Source organism: Talpa europaea (genome assembly GCF_964194135.1).
Source record: "Talpa europaea genome assembly, chromosome: X".
In the NCBI taxonomy this organism is placed as follows: Eukaryota; Metazoa; Chordata; class Mammalia; order Eulipotyphla; family Talpidae; genus Talpa; species Talpa europaea.
This window is the reverse complement of record NC_140081.1, coordinates 47,025,174-47,047,557: the sequence shown is the minus strand read 5'-3', so window position 1 is coordinate 47,047,557 and position 22,384 is coordinate 47,025,174. Positions and strand designations below refer to the sequence as shown.

The 22,384-nt window shown below is 38.0% G+C and overlaps 1 protein-coding gene across 1 annotated transcript in view; it reads left to right on the top strand.

Moving 5' to 3' along the window:
* TEX11 (testis expressed 11) overlaps positions 1 to 22,384 on the top strand; it is a gene marked incomplete at both ends in the record, with an annotated part of 405,993 nt that overhangs the window by 104,131 nt on the left and 279,478 nt on the right. Inside the window, one exon of the mRNA XM_084259198.1 lies at positions 6,597 to 6,677. Within this exon, the coding sequence (XP_084115324.1) occupies positions 6,597 to 6,677 (81 nt within the window). The remainder of the gene's footprint in view (positions 1 to 6,596; positions 6,678 to 22,384) is intronic.

The following is a 22,384-nucleotide window of genomic DNA, read 5'->3' as shown; positions in this document are numbered from 1 at the left end:
GAAGAAGTAAAAGCTTTCTGTGTAAGATCAAGAATATGACAGGGATTGCCATTGTCATTAGAAGTATTAAAGCATTCAGACTTCAATGGGAAATAAAAGGAATCCAGATTGCAAAGGAAGATGTGAAACTGTCATTGTTTGCAGATGAGATATATATGTATGTGTGTGTATACATACATATATATAACCTTAAAGACTCCACTAAAAAACTATTAGAAACAATAGAACAGACAAAAATCTATTGAGTTTTTCTATACAAATAATGAGGGAGAAGAAATGCTTAAGGTAATAATTCCATTCACAATCACATCAAAAAGGAAAATACCTAGGATTTAACCTAATGAAGGAACTAAAGGACTTACACAATGAAAACGACAAGATATTACTGAAAGATATAGATTATGGGGGGAGCAAATATTGTTTAAAATGAACAATGATGTAAAAAATAAGATATAGATTATAACATAGGAAATGGAAAGACATTCCATGCTCTTGGATAGGGAGAATGAATACAGTCAAAATGATTATTTTACCAAAAGTGATAGATAAATTTAATGCAGACCTTATTGAAACATCAGCTTACATTCTTCATATAAATTCAACAAAAGTGTTAACATTTATATAGAACCATAAAAAGCTTCAAATAGCTAAAGCAATCCTGAGTATAAGGTAGAGAAATGGAAGCATCATGTTTCCTGACTTTAAACTATAGTACAAAGTAATACTAATTGAAACAATGTGCTATTGGCATGAAAATAGACACATGGATCAGCAAAACAGAATCAGAAGCACAGAAATAAATCCATATATATCTCTCAAAACTTAATTCATGCTTAAGGTGCTCTGACCATAAAATGGGGAAAGGACAATCTCTTTTAACAAATATATTGGGAAAATTTGGTCAGCCACATGAAAAAGAATGAAGTTGGATCACTAACTCCATGCACAACAATAAATTACAAATGGATTAGATATATAGCTATAAGACCTCTGACAATAAAATATATGGAAGGGAACATTGGCAATATGTTATATATCAACGATAAAGATACTTTTTGAGACTCAACCTATATGGCAAGGGAAATAAAAGCAAAAATAAACAATTGGATGATTTAAAAATGCTTTTACATAGTGGAAGAAAATATGTAGACTGATAAGACATCCCACTGAATGGCAGAAAATATTCACCATTAAAAACTGACAAGAGGTTATGTCCCAAGATATACAAAAAACTTACTGAATTTAACAATTAATTAAAAAAAAACTCCATTCATAAAGGGTAGTAGATCTGAACAGACAGTTCATCAAAGAGGATATCCGGAATATCAATAGATACGTGGAAATGTGTTCATTATTGGTTTTAATAAAGGAGAAGCAGGTCAGAACCACAATGAGATCTCACACCTATGAGAATGGTACATTTTTTAAAAAAAGATTTATTTATGCTTGTATTTATGTAATACAAGCCAGAGGTGCAGAGGGTGAGAGGATTCACCAGAAACAGAGTGGGGAACAGAACAGGCAGATGTACTGAAATACACTGCTGAGGGGAGCAACGGGGTGAGTCAGGAGAGGTCTGCCGGGGATCGAACTCCTGCTGCAGTGGCTGCGGACAGCTTCATAGGTTGCATCTTATCCCCTTGCACCACCAGGGATGCCCGAGAATGGCACATATTAAAAGACCTTCAACAGTAGGTGCTGGAGAGGATGCAGAGAATGAGGAATCCTACTATACTTTTGCTGGGAATGTAAACTCGTGCAGCCATTTGGAAATTGGCATAAGGTAAATTTGCATTTACCTCAAAAAGCTGAAAATGGAAATACCATATGACCCAGTAATCCCACTCTTGGGCATCTATCTAAAGAACACTAAACCATTAATTAAAATAATTGTATGGTCTACAATGTTTATTGCAGCATTACTTATAATAGAACATGGAAACAACCTAAGTGTCCACTGATGGAGGATTGGATTACGAACACATGGCATATACACATAATGGAATACTTACTATTCAACCATAAGGAAAGACAAAATGTGGCATCTACGTACAACAAGCGAGTCATAATGACAGATAAACATTGTACATTTATGCAGTAGATGATTCAATAAAAAACAAAATACTTAAAAAAATCTAGTGGACACTAAAAAAGTGAAGTGAGTTTTCTGAGGTTAAGAAGGAATAGAGATGGAAAAAAGGTCCGAAGGATATAAGTGGTGGTGGTGGGAGAAAAATGAAATCACACAAAGTGTCAAAAATTAAAAGGTGGCTACTAGAAAAAAAAGAAAAAGGGGTTTAATTGATGGGTCATATACCAGAAGGGGCTGGAAATTAATCCCATCAAGTGCATATTTAGAAGGATAAACATTTATTTTATGACTACTATGTAAATGGATCATCTGTACACTAGAAATGAAAAGATCAATGACAATATGTGGTACCTCTCTTACAGGAGCTTAAGTTCTGTGGGAGATACAAAGCTGTAAACAGATGCATTATAAGAGTTGCTACTTTAGGGCCTCCCCTGGTGGCACAGCGGTTGAGCGCTGGGCTGCAAAGCTGCCTGCAGCCTCTGCAGCACCAGTTTGATCCCTAGCCACCGGCGAGGGTCCCACATGGCGCAACAGACCTCTCCTGCTGCGCCTGCTGCTCCCCTCAGCAGTGTACTTCGGTCCTTCTGCCTGTTCTGTTCCCTGCTCTGGCTCTGGTGAATCCTCTCACCCTCCCGCGCTTCTGACTGTACCCAGTGCTTGTATGAATAAATAAATAAATCTTTTTTAAAAAAAAAGAGTTGCTGCTTTAAAAGAAACATGTTCTTTTTTTTAAGATTTATTTTTATTTATGCATACAAGAACTTGGGTGCAGGCCAGAGGGGGTGAGAGGATTCACCAGAGACAGAGTGGGGAGCAGAACAGGTTGATCTATTGAAATACACTGCTGAGGGGAGCAGCAGGCGAGACAGGAGAGGTTTGCTGCACCATGTAGGTTAGCTCCTTGGCCAGGGATTGAACTCGTGCCACATTGGCTGGTGATAACTTAAAAGTGCTGAGACTTTTAACTCCTGTGCCACTAAGGAGGCCCAAAACATGAAGTTCTACAGTAATGAACAGCTATGCAGTGAAAACTAAAAAGATTTTGAATTTTTTGGTAAGAAAAGAGGTATTTTAACTTGAAGAGGGGACTTAGATATTGTATAAGGACGCACATGAGTTTTTCTTTTGTTAAAGTGGAAAGTGAAGTAAATTTTGAAGATACAGTAGGAGGATATGGCATGTTATAGAGCACTTGAAGAATATGAAAAATGGCTTTAACAATTGTGGCAAATGCCCTAAAAAATCCACAAAGAAGGAAACTAATTTTTACTGAGCATGTTCTATATAATTGACATGGTATTAGGAGAGAGAACATTCCTGCTTACTGAACTGAAGTGAGGGTCCAGTTGAAAGTATAAATTTGCAGTGGATTCATTCAGCATGTTTTACTATCTTTGGATTGATTGTGTTGTCATTAGCATTTAGTAGCATATTAGGTGGTGGTCAGTCTTTTAAATTCTTTGCATAATGACAATTAATTGCTGTTGAGAAGCAGTTGAAATCAGACCTCAGAGGTTTTATTTTTCTTAGGGAAAATCTAAGGTTCATTGATCCATCAGTGCAAGTTATAATGCTTTATGGATTTTCTAGGATATGATTCTTGGGAGGTTTTCTTTCTTTATTAGAAGTGAGTACCACTTAAGAGCAAATAATGTCCTTTATTACAATTCTTGGCACTGATGGTAGTTTTGACTGCTGAAATTGTTCACATTTTTGTATACTGACTGCCTTACAGCTTACCAAATCTATGACTTCATTTGATCTTCGTAAGATTAATCTTATACATGACTATCTCTATTTTATAATTAAAGACATTGAGGCTTAGAGAGATTGTGACTTGCCTAAGTTTAGTGGACAAGTGAAGTGGAAATGCTTGGAATCCAAAACCTGTATCCGTATAGGCTTGGCATCATCCCAGACCTAATGAATCAAAATCTCCAAGTAGTAGGACTTGGGCATGCAATTGCCAAAAAGCTCTTTTGGTGAGTGACAGAGATTGTACAACACTATATGTTATTTTCTTATTCATTCATTCATTCATTTTTCTTCTCTTGTGGGTCATCTTTCTATACCTATTGTTCATCTTAGGTATGGCCCTCCACCCATGTACCACCACCAGCTCTCCTGTGTCTTCCTACCCCACTCTGATCACTCCTACTCCTCCCTTGCTGCAAGACATAGATAGATGATCGGTCCACAGGCCTTGTCTTTTTCCTGGAACCTTGCCCCTTTCCTGGATGAGGACCTAGGCTCCTGGGCCATAGCAGACCAGGCTGCTCAGATCCCCAGGAGCAACTGGGAGGCAGGTAGTAAGGCAGAGCTGTTCAGGAACCTCTTGTAGGGCTGCTGTGGAGTTGTCCAGATTCTTTGATTTTGGAACTTCTTGTGCTGTAGGAGAATGTCCCATTTTTTCCAGGCCAGTGTGGTCTCTGGGTTCCGTGCCTCCTCATTCATGCTGATTGTACTATCCTTTCTGGTGACTGTCACATCATGCTGCTTCTGAGTCTTATACTTCTGGCCTTGGGAACCCTGCTTCCCTCCAATGTCAGTGGAGAAGTTTCCCTGTGGGACAGACTCCAGTAGATGGTCGGACCAGCCCCTCTAGTCTCCTTTCATGGTTGCCAGCCCTGCCCTTGGTCCCAAGTCACATCTCTGATGTTTTCCTCCCCCAGCTGGAAAAGCAGAAGGGCTCACTCACGTTGCACACATCTCTGGGCCAGGGATTTGGTTCCCCAGCCCTTGGAGATGTTGTAGGTGGAACTCATGTGATAGGTCACCACACCAGCTTGTCTCACGGTACTATTTCTTGTAGATCCAGCCGTGCTCTGTTTGGGTCTGCCTTAGACAATGTCCAGGGATTTGATTTGTCCCTTTTGTCTCCTGAAAGTCTGCAGCAGGAGTGCCTGAATTATAGATGTCTTATACCAATCTGATTGAAGTGGGAGTCAGAACAGAGGGGATAACCCCCTCTTGGTGCATGGCCTGGCCCCTACACCTGCTTGAGATCTAGGCCATTCAGGGGTATGTTGGGGCCCCCTGCCCGAGACCCAGGCCATGTAGGGGCACCCAGCTGGTACCTCCAGCCTGACTGGGTCAGGTCAGGTCTGATCCCTTGGAGGCGGAGCTTTGCATTCGCCTCCCCTGGCCTTCGATAGCATGCAGAGGTGGCTCAGTCCCCACCGCAGGCCCACATGGAGGTGTAGGCTGGCTCCCCAAGCCTGAGACCCTAGACCCTGAGACCTCAGTGGCACAGGGCTCACCCTGCCCCCACCCCTGCCTGCAGCATTATATCTTACTGCCTCTTTTTAAAGACTTTTTAGTTGAATTCTCTATCTTTCGTGTTTGAATGTTGATTTCTGACATAAGGAGATGAATACTTTTCAAAATTAGCTTGACTCATTAGGACTTTTATTTCCTCTAAGAAAAAAATCTAAGTAATGATAAACACTTTACTCTTTTAACATTAAAAGCTTATATTGTTTTACATGGTATAAGAACAGAGGACAACATCCTCTAAGATGAGGTTTTTCTTTTATAATATTTTCTCCATCTTGAATAATGAATCAATCAGCAAGTATTCATAAAATATTTAGTATAGATGGGAATATTATCTTGTAATTTCTATAGATAAATAGAGATTTGGCTTATTGGGGCTTTTGTGTTATTTTTCTGCCCCTTTAACAAAAACTATAATTAAAACCTTAGAGAAGGGTATCCATCAAGATGTCAGATTCAATATTCAGCAGATAGTGGAGAAAACTGAAGAGAAGCTGGCTTCTTATATTCTTTGTCTTTTCTTCTTTCAATACTTTTCTTATCTAAAACACAAGAATATTTATCACATAAGGAAGAGAAAATATCAAATGTAGGACTTTTCCCCTAAAAAGTTCTTTATGACATTATTTTCTTGTAAGTGTCCATTTTTTTAAATGACTGGGCAGATAAATTCTTAAATTTCTGAAGCAAGCCTCTCCTACAAAGTGCCTAGGTACTGTTCAGTCATAAAATGGTAGAGATGAAAGGAATCTTAGAGATAATTTTGTACAATATCCTTTTTTTATAGATGAGGTTACCAAAGCCATGAGAACATAAGGTTTATGGTTATTTGTAATATATGAGTAACTGTTCTGGCTCCAAAGTGGGGTTGTACTAAGCACCTCCTCTAGTGTGGAGATAAATAGAAAAGCTATTCAAGCTGAGGAAGCATCTATTAGGCATTGCATTATATCATAAGGTTGCATACCAGTTTTGCCATTTCCAGAAAAAGTAAATGACTTCCAGGCATTTGGTATCAATTCTGTGTTTCCAAAGGTTCTTACTTCTTATTTCTCTGTATTTTGAGGTGGCTATTATATTTAACTTGAACAATTAGCAATGTTTTTAAAACGATTAAAAAACAAATTAAGACAATACCAGTTAAAAATAGGTTAAACTGACTTATATACAAATAGCGTGTTACTTCATTTTAATCAATTTTTGGCCTTTTTTTTTTCTTTACCAGGCAGTTGCTCAAGGTGATTTTCAAAGAGCATCTACCTGTATACTGCGCTGTAAAGATATGTTGACAAGACTCCCCAAATTGGTAAGTGAAAATATGCTGTATCAAGTCCTAGAAAGAATAATTACTATTTCACTTAGCCTTTTAGAGATAAGTGTTTTATATCAGTTTTACTTAGCTGATCATTGAAATGTTTTGCTTTCTTTGTTCTTTTTTAAAATTATTTTTTTCTTACATTGTCTGTTTTTTTTTAAAAAGTGCCTCTCTTTTTATTTTTCCTTTTTCTTTTATTTTTTTAATTTAAATTTTATTTTTATATTCCCCATACAAATTGCAACCCCCTTATTTTGACCCCAAGCCCTCCTTTCCCCGCCCCCCACCCCCCTATAAAGTGTCTCTGGTTCGTAGTTGTTTGTTGATTTTGATTTTTTCTTTCTTATAGTTATTTTTTTTCCTGGTCCCTTTTTTTAAGTTTTCTAGATTCCTGCTATGAGTGAGACCATCTGGTATTTTTCTTTTTCTTACTGACTTATTTCACTGAGCATGATCCCTTCCAGCTCCATCCATGTTGCTGCAAATTATTGCATGTCTTTATCTTTTTTTGAATGCTGAATAATATTCCATGGTGTATAATTACATTGTCCATTTTTGAACAGTATTTGATTTCTCCCCTCAGTTGTAGTCCCTGTAGTTCCCCACCACCATAGCTCCCATGATTATCTCTATCATCCCTTGTGTTCTTCCATCCCCTGTTTTGAGACCCCCCCCGCCCCGCTATATGCCTCAGATCTATGGTCAGTTTGCAAGTTTTGTTTTTGTGGGACCCTCACCGGTGGCCGGGGATCGAACCGGCGCTGCAGAGGCCGCGGGCAGCTTCGCAACCCAGTGCTCAACCGCTGTGCCACCAGGGAAGGCCCTGCAAATTTTGTTTTTGATCCTTCTTATGGTTTCTCTATATTCTGAATATAAGTGAAATCATCTGATATTTGTCTTTTTCCTTATAACTTATTTTGCTTAGCACCAACCCTTCCAGCTGCATCTGTGTCACTGCAGATGGCATGAGTTTATCTTTTATGATTGCTGAGTAGTATTCATTGTGTATATATAACACATCTTTTTGATCCATTTATCTGGGGGCATTTAAGTTGTTTCCGTATCTTGGCTATTGTAAATAATGCTGCAATAAATATAGGAGTGCAGGTTTTCTTTTGAATTAGTGTTTTTGTGTCCTTTGGGTAGATTCCTATGAGTGGAATCACTGGATTATGTGATAGATCCAATTTTAATGTTTTGAGGAACCTCCACACAGCTTTCCATATTGACTGGACCATTTTAAATTCCCACCAGCAGTGTGAGCATGTTCCTTTTTCTCTACATCCTCACCAGCATTTCTTGTGTCTAGTTTTAATTTTTTTTAATATTTTATTTTATATATTTCTTACATCATTTTTCATTTTTGCATGATGTATGCATTTTCATTAGGTTATATTCCCCATACAATTGCAACCCCTTATTTTGACCCCAATCCCTCTTCTCCCCGCCTCCACCCCCCCCCCCCCCCGTCGTGTGTCTCTAGTTTATAGTTTCTCAACCGCCTGCGCCACCAGGGAGGCCCTGATTTCAATCTTAATGAATTTGCTGATAGCTGTCTTGTGACCCAGTATGTGATCAGTCCTGGAGAATGTCCCATGTGTACATGAGAAAAATGTATATTCAGCTTTTTGGGGGATGCATTACCCTATAATGTCTATTAAGCCTATGTTGTCTAATTATTTGTGGAAGGCTATTGTGTCCTTCTTTATGTCTAGTTGATATGTCCATTGGTGAAAGTGGGGTGTTGAAGTCCCCTGCCATGAATATTTTCCCCAGTATCTGTTTCCAGATTTGATAGTAATTGTCTTATATATTTTGATGCCCCTTCATTTGGTGAGTATACATTGATAAGTTTTATTTCTTCCTGATATATTGTTCTCTTGTAATATCATGTCCATTCCTGTTCTTTGTTAGCTTTTTAATCTGGAAATCTATTTTATCGGATATAGGTATCGCTGTCTCTGTCTTCCTTTAGGTTCCATTTGCTTGTTGAATTGTTTTCCAACCCTTTGCTATGAGCCTATGTTTATCTTTTTAGCTCAGTTGGGTTTCTTGGTGACAACAGAAATTTGGATTCTGTTTCCTAGTCCAAAGAGATACTCTGTGCCTTCAGTCTGTGCCTTTAGTTGGTGAGTTTAGTCCATTTACATTTAGAGTAATTATTGATATATGAAAGTCTGTTGTTGCCATTTTGTACTTAATATTTGTGATTATGTATATTTCCATTGTAGTTCTTTTTTTTTTTTAAAGATTTATTTATTTATACAAGAACTGGGGTACAGGTCAGAGGTGTGGGAGAGTGAGAGAATTTACCAGAGACAGAGCAGGGAGCAGAACAGGCAGAATAACCAAACACACTGCTGCAGGGAGCAGCGGGAAAGACAGGAGAGGTCTGCTGCGCCATGTGGGTTTTTTCCTGCCTGGCTGGGAATCAAACCCGCACTGCACAATCTGCGGACAGCTTCACAGCGTTGTGCTTGACCTGCTGCGCCACTGGGGAGGCCCTCCTTTTGTAGTTTTTGTGTCTGTTTCTCTCTTTAGTTTACATAGAAAATCTTTCAATATTTGTTGGGGTGAAGGTCTAGTGTTTGCAACTGCTTCAGTCTGTTTGTTTGAGTAGGCCTTTATTTCTCCCTCATACATGAAGGAGATTTGCAGGCTAGGGTATTCCTGACTGATAGTTTTTATCTTTAAATATTTTGATCGTGTTATTCCAGTCTCTTCTTGTGCATAAAGTTTCTTCAGAGAAGGTTAGCTAACCCACACGGCACTACCAAGATGTTTGCTTGGTAGGGGCTCCTTCTTAGGTTATCTCCTTCTTCCCACTAGCAAGCTTCAATACTCATTCTTTGTCTTGAACTCTCGAAAGTTTTACTACTGTGTATTTTGGTGCAGGTCTCATTGTGTTTATGTACCTTGGTGTTCTTTAGCTTCATGGATATGTATATTTATTTCTCCAGGTTTGGGAAGTTTTCCTCTGTTGTTATTTATTTATTTTTTGTTAAAGATTTATTTGTTTATACAAGAACCAGGGTACAAGCCAGATGTGTGAGAAGGTGAGAGGATTCACCAGAGACAGGGCGGGTAACAGAACAGGCAGACTTACGAAATACACTGCTGAGGGGTGCAGCGGGCAAGATAGGAGAGGTCTGCTTCGCCATGTGGGATTCTCGCCAGCCAGCTGGCCAGGATCGAACCCGCCCTGCAGAGGCTGCAGATAGCTTCACAGTGTGGCGCTCAACCATTTGTGCCACCAGGGAGGCCCTCTGTTATTACTTTTTTTTTTTCCTAAATTATAATCCGTTTTTTTTTTGTGATTCTTTTTTTTTTTTTTATAGAGGCATGTTTTATTTATTTATTTATTTGTTTGTTTGTTTGTTTTTGTTTATACATGCACTGAGTACAGTCAGAAGCGCGGGAGGGTGAGAGAATTCACCAGAGCCAGAGCGGGGAGCAGAGCAGGCAGAAGGACCGAAGCACACTGCTGAGGGGAGCAGTGGGCGGCATGAGAGGTCTGCGCGCCATGTGGGACCCTCCTCTGGTGGCCGGGGAGCAGCCGGGGATCGAACTGGCGCCGCAGAGGCCGCGGGCAGCGTCGCAACCCAGCGCTCAACCGCTGCGCCACCGGGGAGGCCCAAGTGATTCTTAATACTTTCATAAAAGCCTCTTTATATTATTAGTGACATAAATCCTTTTTTTTCTCTTTATATTCTGGAAGATAATGACTGGTAGAAAAGCAAACTATTCTTAAACATAAAAACATTGCTCTCTGTTCTGTTTTCTCTCCCTGCTCTGGGTTACCCATTATTCAGCCTCATAGCTCTAATGAGAAAGACATAAAAAAAAATCTAAGTTGGGGCCTCCCTGGTGGCGCAGGGGTTAAGACGCAACCTTTGAAGCAATCTGCAGCCACTGCAGCACAAGTTTGATTCCCTGCCAGCCACAGAGAAACCCACATGGCGGGACAGACCTCTCCTGTCTCGCCCGCTGCTCCCCTCAGCAGTGTATTTCGTAAGTCTGCCTGTTCTATTCCCCACTCTGTCTCTGGTGAATCCTCTCACCCTCCCGTGCATCTCTGGCCTGTACCCCAAATCTTGTATAAAAATAAATAAATCTTTTAAAAAAAATCTAAGTTGGAAAGAGGAATTAACACTGTCACCATTTGTACTTGACATGATAAAGTACATAAGAAACAATAATTTTTCCTTAAAAATTATTGTAAAAAAATAAGCCAGAACAATAAAGTGGCAGGATACAAAGTCAATATCTAGTGCATTCTTGTATGCAAACAATAACCTACAAGAGAAAGAAATCAGGAAAACAATCTTATTTTCAGTAGCATTAAGTGTTATATGTCTATGAATAAATCTAACAAGGAAAGAAAGAGGCCCCCCCGATGGTGCAAGGGGTTAAGTTTCAACATTATGAAGCAATCTGCAGCCACTGCAGCATGAGTTCAATTCCCCACCAGGGAGCTAACCTACATGGCACAGCAGACCTCTTCTGTCTCGCCTGCTACTCCCCTCAGCAGTATATTTCAACCAATTGCCTGTTCTGCTCCCCACTCTGTCTCTGGTGAATCCTCTCACCCCTGCACCTCTGGCCTACACCCCAGCTCTTGTATGTATAAATAAATACAGATTTGTTTAACATCAAATATAAGATATTGTTTAAAAATGGGGGGAGACACGAAAAATGGAGTTATATTTCCTGCTCATGGATTGGAAGAATTAGTATAGTTAAAGTAGCCATCTTATCCATAAAAAAATGCAATCCCTATTTACATTTTGATGGCATTCTTCAAAATAATAGAGCAAAAATTACTGAAATTTGTAGAGAACCACAAGACACATCTAATAGCCCAAGCAGTACTGACAAAAAAGGAAGAGAAATGGAGGTATCACCCTCCAAAGACTTCATACTGACCTATAAAGTTTAATCAAAACCAGGATGACACTGGAATAAAAATAGACACAGAAAGTAATGGAATAGAATTGACAGTCCAGAAATAAACTCTTACTTGTAGAAACAGTTAATCTGCAACAATGGAGTCGAGTATAACAATGGTAACAGAAAGTCTGTTCAACAAATGGTGTTTGGAAAACTGGACAGTCACAGGCAAAAAAAAAAAATCTAGACCATTCTCTCTCTACACCATGCAGAAGAAAATAACTCAAAATAAATGGGCAGAAGCTAAAAAGAAACTTCTCCAAAGAGGACATGCAAATGACCAACAGGCATATAAAAAAATGTTCAACATCACTTTTAATCAGGGAAATGCAAATCAAAACCACAATGAGATACCATCTCATACCAGTGAGAATGGTGCATATTCAAAAAACTAGCAACAACAAATGTTGGCGAGGGTGTGGAGAAAAAGGAACTCTCCTGCACTGCTGGTGGAAATGCAAACTGGTCCAACCACTATGGAAAGCTGTCTGGAGGGTCCTCAGTCTGCTAAAAATGGAGCTTCCATATGATCCAGCAATTTCACTCCTAGGAATCTACCCAAAGGGCACAAAAGCATTAATCCAAATGGACACCTGCATCCCTATGTTTATTGTAACACTACAATAGATAAGTTATGGAAACATCCCAAATGCCCAAAAATAGATGACTAGATCAAGAAGATGTGGTGCATATGCACCACAATGGAATATTACTCAGCAATCAAAAAAGATAAACTCATGCCATTTGCAGCAACATGGATGGGGTTAGAAGGGATCATGCTCAGTGAAATAAGCTAGAAAGGAAAAGAAAAATATCAGATGGTTTCACTTATCGGAGGAATGTAGCCGATCCAAATAAGGGATCAGGAAAAAAAGTAATTACAAGAAAGTAAAAATCAAAATCAGCATGCAACTATATACCAGAGACATTCTACAAGGGGGAAGGGAGTAGGATCAAAACAGGGCTGGGAAGAGCACAAGGGACCATGGTGATGGTTCATGGGTGAATGGATGGTGGGAATTTTACAGGGACTATAACTATGATGAAAATGCATACATTGTACAAAAATAAAAAAATGATATAAAATATATGTACAATAAAATAATAAATAAAAAATAAAATAAAACACAAAATAAATTGAAGACTTGAATGTAAACCTGAAACCAGAAAGTACATGGAAGAAAACTCCACAACATTCACTTCAGTGATATCATTGGGAATTCTATTACAAAGGAAAGGGAAATGAAAACAAAAGTAAACAAATGGGACTACATCAAAATAAAAAGTTTCTGCACATTGAAGGAAACTATCATTTACTTTGCTTAGAATTTTAATTACAAATGTATGTTGAATCTTGAAAAATGGTTTCTGTGCATCTATTGATAGGATCATAATTTTTATCTTTCTTTTGTTGATGTGGTGAGGTACATTCATGATTTGCTGATTTCGAATAAGCCTGGCATTACTGTTATATATCCCACTTGGTAATGTGTAGTTGATGCTGGGTAAACTTGATCTCTACATGCAAAAAAAAGAAACTAGACCACTACCTCTCACCATGCACAAAAATCAACTCAAAATGGATAAAAGAACTGGACATAAGACCTGAAACCATGCAGTATATGGAAGAAAACATAGGTAAAATACTACAAGATACACATCTCAGAAACATCTTTAAAGACTCATCACCCAAAGCAGTGATAGTGAAGGCAAAGATAATCACCTGGGATTACATCCAACTGAAAAGCTTCTGTACAGCCAAAGAGACATTAACCAAAACAGAGAGACACCCTACTGATTGGGAAAAAATCTTTGCACTCCATTAAACTGATAAGGGACGAATCACAATGATATACAAAGAACTCACATGGCTTAACAAAAACAAACAATCCAGTCAAGAAATGGGCAATATGGGCCTCCCCTGGAGGCACAGCGGTTGAGCACTGGGCTGTGAAGCTGGGCTATGAAGCTGCCCTAAGCCTCTGCAGCACCGGTTCAATCCCCAGCTGCTCCCCGGCCACCAGAGGAGGGTCCCACATGGCGCGCAGACCTCTCCTGCTGCACCTGCTTCTCCCCTCAGTAGTGTATTTCATCACTCTGCCTGTTCTGTTTCCCGCTCTGGCTCTGGTGAATCCTCTCACTCTCCCGTGCTTCTGACTGTACCCAGTCCTTGTATAAATAAATAAATAAATAAATCTTAAAAAAAAAAGAAATGGGCAGAAGAACTTAAAAGATATTTCTCAAAAGAGGAAATGCAAATGGCCAACAGGTATATGAAAAAATTTTCCACATCCCTTCTAATCAGGGAAATGCAAATCAAAACCGCACTGAGATACCACCTTACACCAGTAAGAATGGCACATATCAAAAAAACAAACAACACAAATGTTGGGGAGGAGGTGGTGAAAAAGGAACTCTCCTACATTGCTGGTGGGAGTGCAAACTGGTCCAACCACTATGGAAAGCTGTCTGGAGGGTCCTCAGTCTACTAAAAATGGAGCTACCATATGACCCAGTAATGCCACTCCTAGGAATCTACCCAAAGGACACAAAAACATTGATTCAAAAGAACACCTGTACACCTATGTTTATTGCAGCACTATTTACAATAGGTAAAACCTGGAAACAACCCAAATGCCCCAAAATAGATGACTGGATCAAGAAGATGTGGTATATATACACAATGGAATATTATTCAGCAATCAGAAAAGATAAACCCATGCCATTTGCAGCAACGTGGATGGAGCTAGAAGGAATTATGCTCAGTGAAATAAGCCAGAAGGAGAAAGAAAAATATCAGATGGTTTCCCTTATAACAGGAATATAGGGGAACCAAATAAGATATCAGTGTAAAAGAAATCGTAACAGTACAAAACACAGCAAAGCAAAAATGGACAACTATAAATCAGAGACATACTGAAGGGAAGGAGGAGGAGAACAGGGGACTGAGGTGATGGTGCAAGTATTGTTTAAAAATTAAAAAAAAAAGTAGCCTTCCTATACACAAACAATAAATCTGAAGAAGAAGAAATAAAAAAAACCATCCCTTTTATTATTGAAACAAAAAAAATCAAATATTTGGGAATAAATCTAACAAAAGAGGTAAAGGACCTATACAAAAAAAACTATAAAACACTGTTAAAAGACATAGAAGAAGACACAAAGGAATGGAAAGACATCCCCTGCTCATGGATTGGAAGAATAAACATTATTAAAATGGCCAACCTACCAAAAGCAATCTACAGATTCAATGCTACTCCAATCAAAATTTCAATGTCATTCTTCAAAGAAATAGAACAATTATTGATGAAATTCATATGGAATCACAAAAAACCCCAAATAGCCAAAGCTCTCCTGAAAAAAAAGAAGGGAATGGAGGCATCAGACTCCCAGACTTCAAACTATACTACAAAGCCATAATCATCAAAACTGCATGGTATTGGAACAAGAACAGACATACAGACCAATGGAATCGAATACAAAATCCAGAAATAAACCCACAGATTTATTGTCAACTAATCTTTGACAAAGGAGCAAAGACTATGCATTGGAGCAAAGAAAGTTTGTTCAATAAATGGTGCTGGGAAAACTGGGTCGCTACATGCAAAAGAATGAAGCTTGACCACTACCTCACACCATACACAAAAATCAACTCAAAATGGATTAAAGAACTAGACATAAGACCTGAAACCATAAAATATATAGAAGGAAATATAGGTGAAACACTATGTGATTTGCACATCAAAGACATCTTTACAGACACATCACCCAAAGCAGTGATAGTGAAGGCAAAGATAAACAGCTGGGACTACATCAAATTAAAGAGCTTCTGCACAGCAAAAGAGACAATAACCAAAACAAAGAGAAACCCCACCAACTGGGAGAACATTTTTGCACCCAACACTAATGATAAAGGACTGATCACAAAAATCTGCAAAGAGCTGATGAGACTCAACAACAACAAAGAAAATAATCCAGTCAAAAAATGGGCAGAAGAGCTAAAAAGAAACTTCTCTGAAGAGGAAATGCAAATGGCCAACAGGCATATGAAAAAATGTTCAACACACTTGTCATCAGGGAAATGCAAATCAAAACTACCATGAGATACCATCTTACACCAGTGAGACTGGCACATATTTAAAAAACTAGCAACAACAAATGTTGGCGAGGGTGTGGAGAAAAAGGAACTCTCCTGCACTGTTGGTGGGAGTGCAAACTGATCCAACCACTATGGAGAGCTGTGTGGAGATTTCTGTACCTACTAAACATAGAGCTTCCATATGATCCAGCAATTCCACTCCTAGGTATTTACCCAAAGGACACAGAAACATCCATTCCAAAGAACACCTGCACCCCTATGTTTATAGCAGCACTGTTTACAATAGCTAAGCTTTGGAAACAACCCAAATGCCCAAAAATAGATGACTGGATCAAGAAGATGTGGTACATATATACCATGGAATATTACTCAGCATTCAAAAAAGATAAACACATGCAATTTGCAGCAACATGGATGGCGCTGGAAGGGATCATGCTCAGCAAAATAAGCCAAAAAGAAAAAGAAAAATACCGGATGGTCTCACTCATAGCAGGAATCTAGAAAACTTAAATAAGGGACCAGGAAAATGAATAACTATAAGAAAGTGAAAATCAAAATCAACAAAAAACTATGAACCAGAGACACTTTTTTGGGGGGCGGGGGGCAGGAGGGGGGGATTGGGGTCAGAATGGGGGGCTGCAATTGTATGGGGAATATAAAAATAAAATTTATTATTTAAAAAAAAATAAAAATAAAAAAAAGGTATTGTAAAATAAATAAATAAATAAATCTAAAAAATGAAAATGACAGTACAATATCCTTGATAAACACACATGCAAAAATCCTCCGTAAAATCTAAGCAAACCAAGTTCAAGTACATATTTTTTTAATTTCAGATTTAAAATTTTTTTTTCAACAATATTTGCTTTCCTTCACCCCCTCAGATTGAGTCCCCATAGAATTTCCTTCCCCAAGGCACTGGTGCACGGTCACCTCAGTCCACTGTGCTCCTACCTCCCTCCCTCTGATCCCTCTCCCTCCACCCCACCTGCAGTATGTCTCTGATTTATAATTGTCTGTTTTTGCTTTGTTGAGTTTTGTGCTGTTATTTTTTTTTTTTTTACACTGATGACTTATTTGGTTCCCCTGTATTCCTGTTATAAGTGAAACCTTCTGATATTTTTCTTTTTTCCTTCTGGCGTATTTCACTGAGCATTAATTCCTTCTAGCTCCATCCACGTTGCTGCAAATGGCATGGGTTTTTCTTTTCTGATTGCTGAATAATATTCCATTGTGTATATGTACCACATCTTTTATCCAGTCATCTATTTTTGGGCATTTGGATTGTTTCCATAGCTTAGCTATTGTAAATAGTGCTGCTATAAACATAGGGGTGCAGGTGTCCTTTTGAATCAATGTTTTTGTGTCTTTTGGGTAGATCCCTAGGAGTGGAATTGCTGCGTCATATGGTAGCTCCATTTTTAGTAGACTGAGGACCCTCCAGACAGCTTTCCATAGTGGTTGGACAAGTTTGCACTCCCACCAGCAATGTAGGAGAGTTCTTTTTTCATCACATCCTCCCCAACATTTGTGTTGTTTGTTTTTTTGATATGTGCCATTCTTTACTGTTGTAAGGTAGTTTTAATTTGCGTTTCCCTGATTATAAGGGATGTTGAACATTTTTTCATATGTCTGTTGGCCATTTGCATTTCCTCTTTAGAGAAATGTCTTTTAAGTTCTTTTGCCCATTTCTTGACTGGATTGTTTATTTTGTTTTTGTTGAGTCACGTGAGTTCTTTGTATATCTTTGTGATCGGTCCCTTATTAGTTGACTGGGGTGCAAAGATTTTTCCCACTCAGTGGGGTGTCTCTCTGTTTTGGTTAATGTCTCTTTTTGCTGTAATGTCTCTATTTCAGTTTGATGTAATCCCAGGTGTTTATCTTTGCCTTTTCTATCAGTGCTTTGGGTGATGAGTCTTTAAAGATGTTGTTGCGATGAATGTCTCGTAGTGTTTTACCTATATTTTCTTCTATATATTTTATGGTTTCAGGTGTTATGTCCAGTTCTCTTATCCATTTTGAGTTGATTTTTGTGCATGGTGAGTAGTAGTGGTCTAGTTTCATTTTTTTGCGTGTGGAGTTCCAATTTTCCCAGCACCATTAATTGCACAACTGTCTGTATTCCATTGCATATTCTTTGCTCCTTTGTCAAAGATTCATTGTTCATATAAGTGTGGCTTTATTTCTGGGCTCTCTATTTGGTTCCATTGGTCTGTTTGTCTGTTTTTGTTCCAATACCAAACTGTTTTAATTATTATGGCTTTGTAGTGTAGCTTAAAGTTTGGAAGTGTGATACCTCCTTTCTACTTTGTCTTCATCAGTAGGGCTTTGGCTATTCATGGTTTATTGTGGTCATATGAATTTTATCAGCATCAGCATTTGTTCTATTTCTTTGAAGAATGTCATTGAGATATTTATTGAAATAGCGTTGAATCTGTACATTGCTTTTGGGAGGATGGCCATTTTAATAATGTTAATTCTTCCAATCCATGTGCAGGGGATTTCTTTCCATTTCTTTGTGTCTTCTTCTATTTCTTTTAACAGTGTTTTATAATTTTCTTTGTATAGGTCTTTCACCTCTTTTGCTAGGTTTATTCCCAAGTATTTGATTTTTTTCATTTCAATTATAAAAGGGATGGTTTTCTTGACTTATTCTTCAGATTAATAGTTTGTGTATAGGAAGGCTACTGATTTTTGTGTGTTGATTTTGTATCCTGCTACTTTACTGAACTGGTTGATTATTTTGAGTAGTTTTTCTGTGGAGTTTTTGGGGTTCTCTATGTATATTATCATATCGTCTGCAAATAGTGATAGTTTTGCTTCTTCTTTCCCTGTTTGGATTCCTTGTATGTCTTTCTCTTGTCTTATTGCCCTGGCTAGGACCTCCAATATTATATTGAAGAGCAATGGTGAGAGAGGACATCCTTGTCTTGTTCCTGATCTTAAAGGAAAGGCCTTCAGCTTTTCACCATTGAGAATAATATTGGCAGTGGGTTTGTCCTATATGGTTTTTATCATGTTAAGGTATGTTCCTTCTATCCCAAGAATTTCAAGGGCCTTAATCATAAATGGATGCTGGACTTTGTCAAATGCTTTCTCAGCATCTATTGATATGACCATATGGTTTTTATTTTTCTTTTCATTGATGTGTTGGATTACACTGATCAATTTTTGTATGTTGAACCATCCTTCTGCCCCTAGTATGAATCCCACTTGATCGTGGTGTACTATCCCTTTGATGCATTGTTGGATTCAATTGGCAAGGATTTTATTGAGGATTTTTGCATCAGTGTTCATTAGGGATATTGGTCTGTAATTATCTGTTTTTGAGCTGTCTTTGTCTGGTTTTGGTAGTAGTGTAATGTTGGCTTCGTAGAACGTATTTGGTAGTATTCCTTCTTTTTCGATTTTTTGAAGGAGTTTGTGTAGGATAGGCACTAATTCACTGCTGAATGTTTGGTAGGATTCATTTGTGAAGTTGTCTGGTCCTGGGCTTTTGTTTTTCGGGAGTGCTTTGATTACTGCCTCAATTTTGCTGCTTGTAATTGGTCTGTTTAGTTGTCCTATTATTCTTTGTCCTGCTTTGGATGATTATATCATTCTAGGAATTTGTCCATCTCTTCTAGGTTGTTGAATTTGTTTGCATGTAAGTGTTCATAGTAATCTCTTATTATTCTTTTGATATCTACTGAGTCTGTTGTGATTTCTCCTCTTTCATTTATAATTCTATTTATATGTGTTTTCTTTGTGAGCCTGGCTAGAGGTTTGTCTATTTTGTTTATTTTTTCAAAGAACCAACTTTTGGTTTCATTGATCTTTGGGATTTTTAAAAAAAATTTCCATATCGTTTATTTCTGCTTTGATTTTTATTATTTCCTTTCTTCTACTGGCTTTAGGGCTTTTTGTTGTTCTTTTTCTAGCTCTTAGAGCTGTGAGATTAGGTTGTTTCTTTGAGTTCTTTCTTGTTGCGAGCCTGTATTGCTATATATTTTCCTCTTATTACTGCTTTTGCTGCATCCCATACATTCTGGAATGTGGTGCTCTTCTCATTCAACTCAAGGTATTTTTTAATTTCTTCATTGATCTCCTCATTAGTCCAGTGGTCTTCCAGTAGTGTGGATTTCAATCTCCATGTAGTGGGAGCGTTCCTTGTTATCTTTTCATGATTAATTTCTCGTTTGATGCCTTTATGATCGGAGAAGATAATTGGAATGATTTTGATCTTCATGTATCTGCTGATTTTTGTCTTGTGGCCCAGTATGTGATCGATTCTGGAGAATGATCCATGTGAGCTTGAGAAAAATGTGTACTTGGATTTTTTTGGGTGCAGTGTCCTATAGATATCTGTTAACTCCATGTGTTCTATGTCTTTATTTAGGGCTCTAGTGTCTTTGTTTATTTTTTTTCTTGTTGATCTGTCCATTGGTGAGAGTGGCATGTTGAAGTCTCCCACTATATATGTAATTTCTTTAATGTCTGTTTTGAGAGCTGATAATAATTGTCTAATGTATCTTGGTGCCCCTTCATTTGGTGAGTATATGTTGAGGAGTGATATATCTTCCTAATACATTGTCCCCTTGATCATAATGTAGTGTCTCTCTATGTCTCTTTTTACCTTTTTAATTTGAAGTCTATTTATCTGATATAAGTGTGGCTGTTCCTGCCTTCTTTTTTGGTCCATTTGCTTGTAGGATTGTTTTCCAACCTTTTACTTTCAGTCCGTTTATCTTTTGTGGTTAAAGTTGTTTCCTGGAGACAGCAGAAGGTTGGATTTTGTTTTTTAATCCAGCCTGCTACTCTGTGTATTTTTATTGATGAATTTAATCCATTTATATTTATTTATTTATTTATTTATTTATTTATTTATTTATTTATTATAAATTTTATTGTTATATTCCCCATACATTTGCAGCCCCCCCATTCTGACCCCAGTCCCTCCCCTCCCGCCCCCGCCCCCCTAAAAGTGTCTCTGGTTCATAGTTTTTTGTTGATTTTGATTTTCACTTTCTTATATTCATTTTCCTGGTCCCTTATTTAAGTTTTCTAGATTCCTGCTATGAGTGAGACCATCCGGTACTTTTCCTTTTCTTTTTGGCTTATTTCGCTGAGCATGATCCCTTCCAGTGCCATCCATGTTGCTGCAAATTGCATGTGTTTATCTTTTTTGAATGCTGAGTAATATTCCATGGTATATATGTACCACATCTTCTTGATCCAGTCATCTATTTTTGGGCATTTGGGTTGTTTCCAAAGCTTAGCTATTGTAAACAGTGCTGCTATAAACATAGGGGTGCAGGTGTTCTTTGGAATGGATGTTTCTGTGTCCTTTGGGTAAATACCTAGGAGTGGAATTGCTGGATCATATGGAAGCTCTATGTTTAGTAGGTCCAGAAATCTCCACACAGCTTTCCACAGTGGTTGGACCAGTTTGCACTCCCACCAACAGTGCAGAGGAGTTCCTTTTTCTCCACACCCTCGCCAACATTTGTTGTTGCTACTTTTTTTAATATGTGCCATTCTCACTGGTGTAAGATGGTATCTCATGGTAGTTTTGATTTGCATTTCCCTGATGACAAGTGATGTTGAACATTTTTTCATATGCCTGTTGGCCATTTGCATTTCCTCTTCAGAGAAGTTTCTTTTTAGCTCTTCTGCCCATTTTTTGACTGGATTATTTTCTTTGTTGTTGTTGAGTCTCATCAGCTCTTTGCAGATTTTTGTGATCAGTCCTTTATCATTAGTGTTGGGTGGAAAAGTGTTCTCCCAGTTGGTGGGGTTTCTCTTTGTTTTTGTTATTGTCTCTTTTGCTGTGCAAAAGCTCTTTAATTTGATGTAGTCCCAGCTGTTTATCTTTGCCTTCACTATCACTGCTTTGGGTGATGTGTCTGTAAAGATGTCTTTGATGTGCAAATCACGTAGTGTTTTGCCTATATTTCCTTCTATATATTTTATGGTTTCAGGTCTTATGTCTAGTTCTTTAATCCATTTTGAGTTGATTTTTGTGTATGGTGTGAGGTAGTGGTCAAGCTTCATTCTTTTGCATGTAGCGACCCAGTTTTCCCAGCACCATTTATTGAACAAACTTTCTTTGCTCCAATGCATATTCTTTGCTCCTTTGTCAAAGATTAGTTGACCATAAATCTGTGGGTTTATTTCTGGATTTTCTATTCGATTCCATTGGTCTGTATGTCTGTTCTTGTTCCAATACCATGCAGTTTTGATGATTATGGCTTTGTAGTATAGTTTGAAGTCTGGGAGTGTGATGCCTCCATTCCCTTCTTTTTTTTTCAGGAGAGCTTTGGCTATTCGGGTTTTTTTGTGATTCCATATGAATTTCATCAATAATTGTTCTATTTCTTTGAAGAATGACATTGAAATTTTGATTGGAATAGCATTGAATCTGTATATTGCTTTTGGAAGGATGGCCATTTTAATAATGTTTATTCTTCCAATCCATGAGCAGGGGATGTCTCTCCAATACTTTGTATCCTCTTCTATTTCTTTTAACAGTGTTTTATAGTTTTCTTTGTATTCGTCCTTTACCTCTTTTGTTAGATTTATTCCCAAATATTTGATTTTTTTTGTTTCAATAAAAAAAGGGATGGTTTTTTTGATTTCTTCTTCTTCAGATTTATTGTTTGTGTATAGG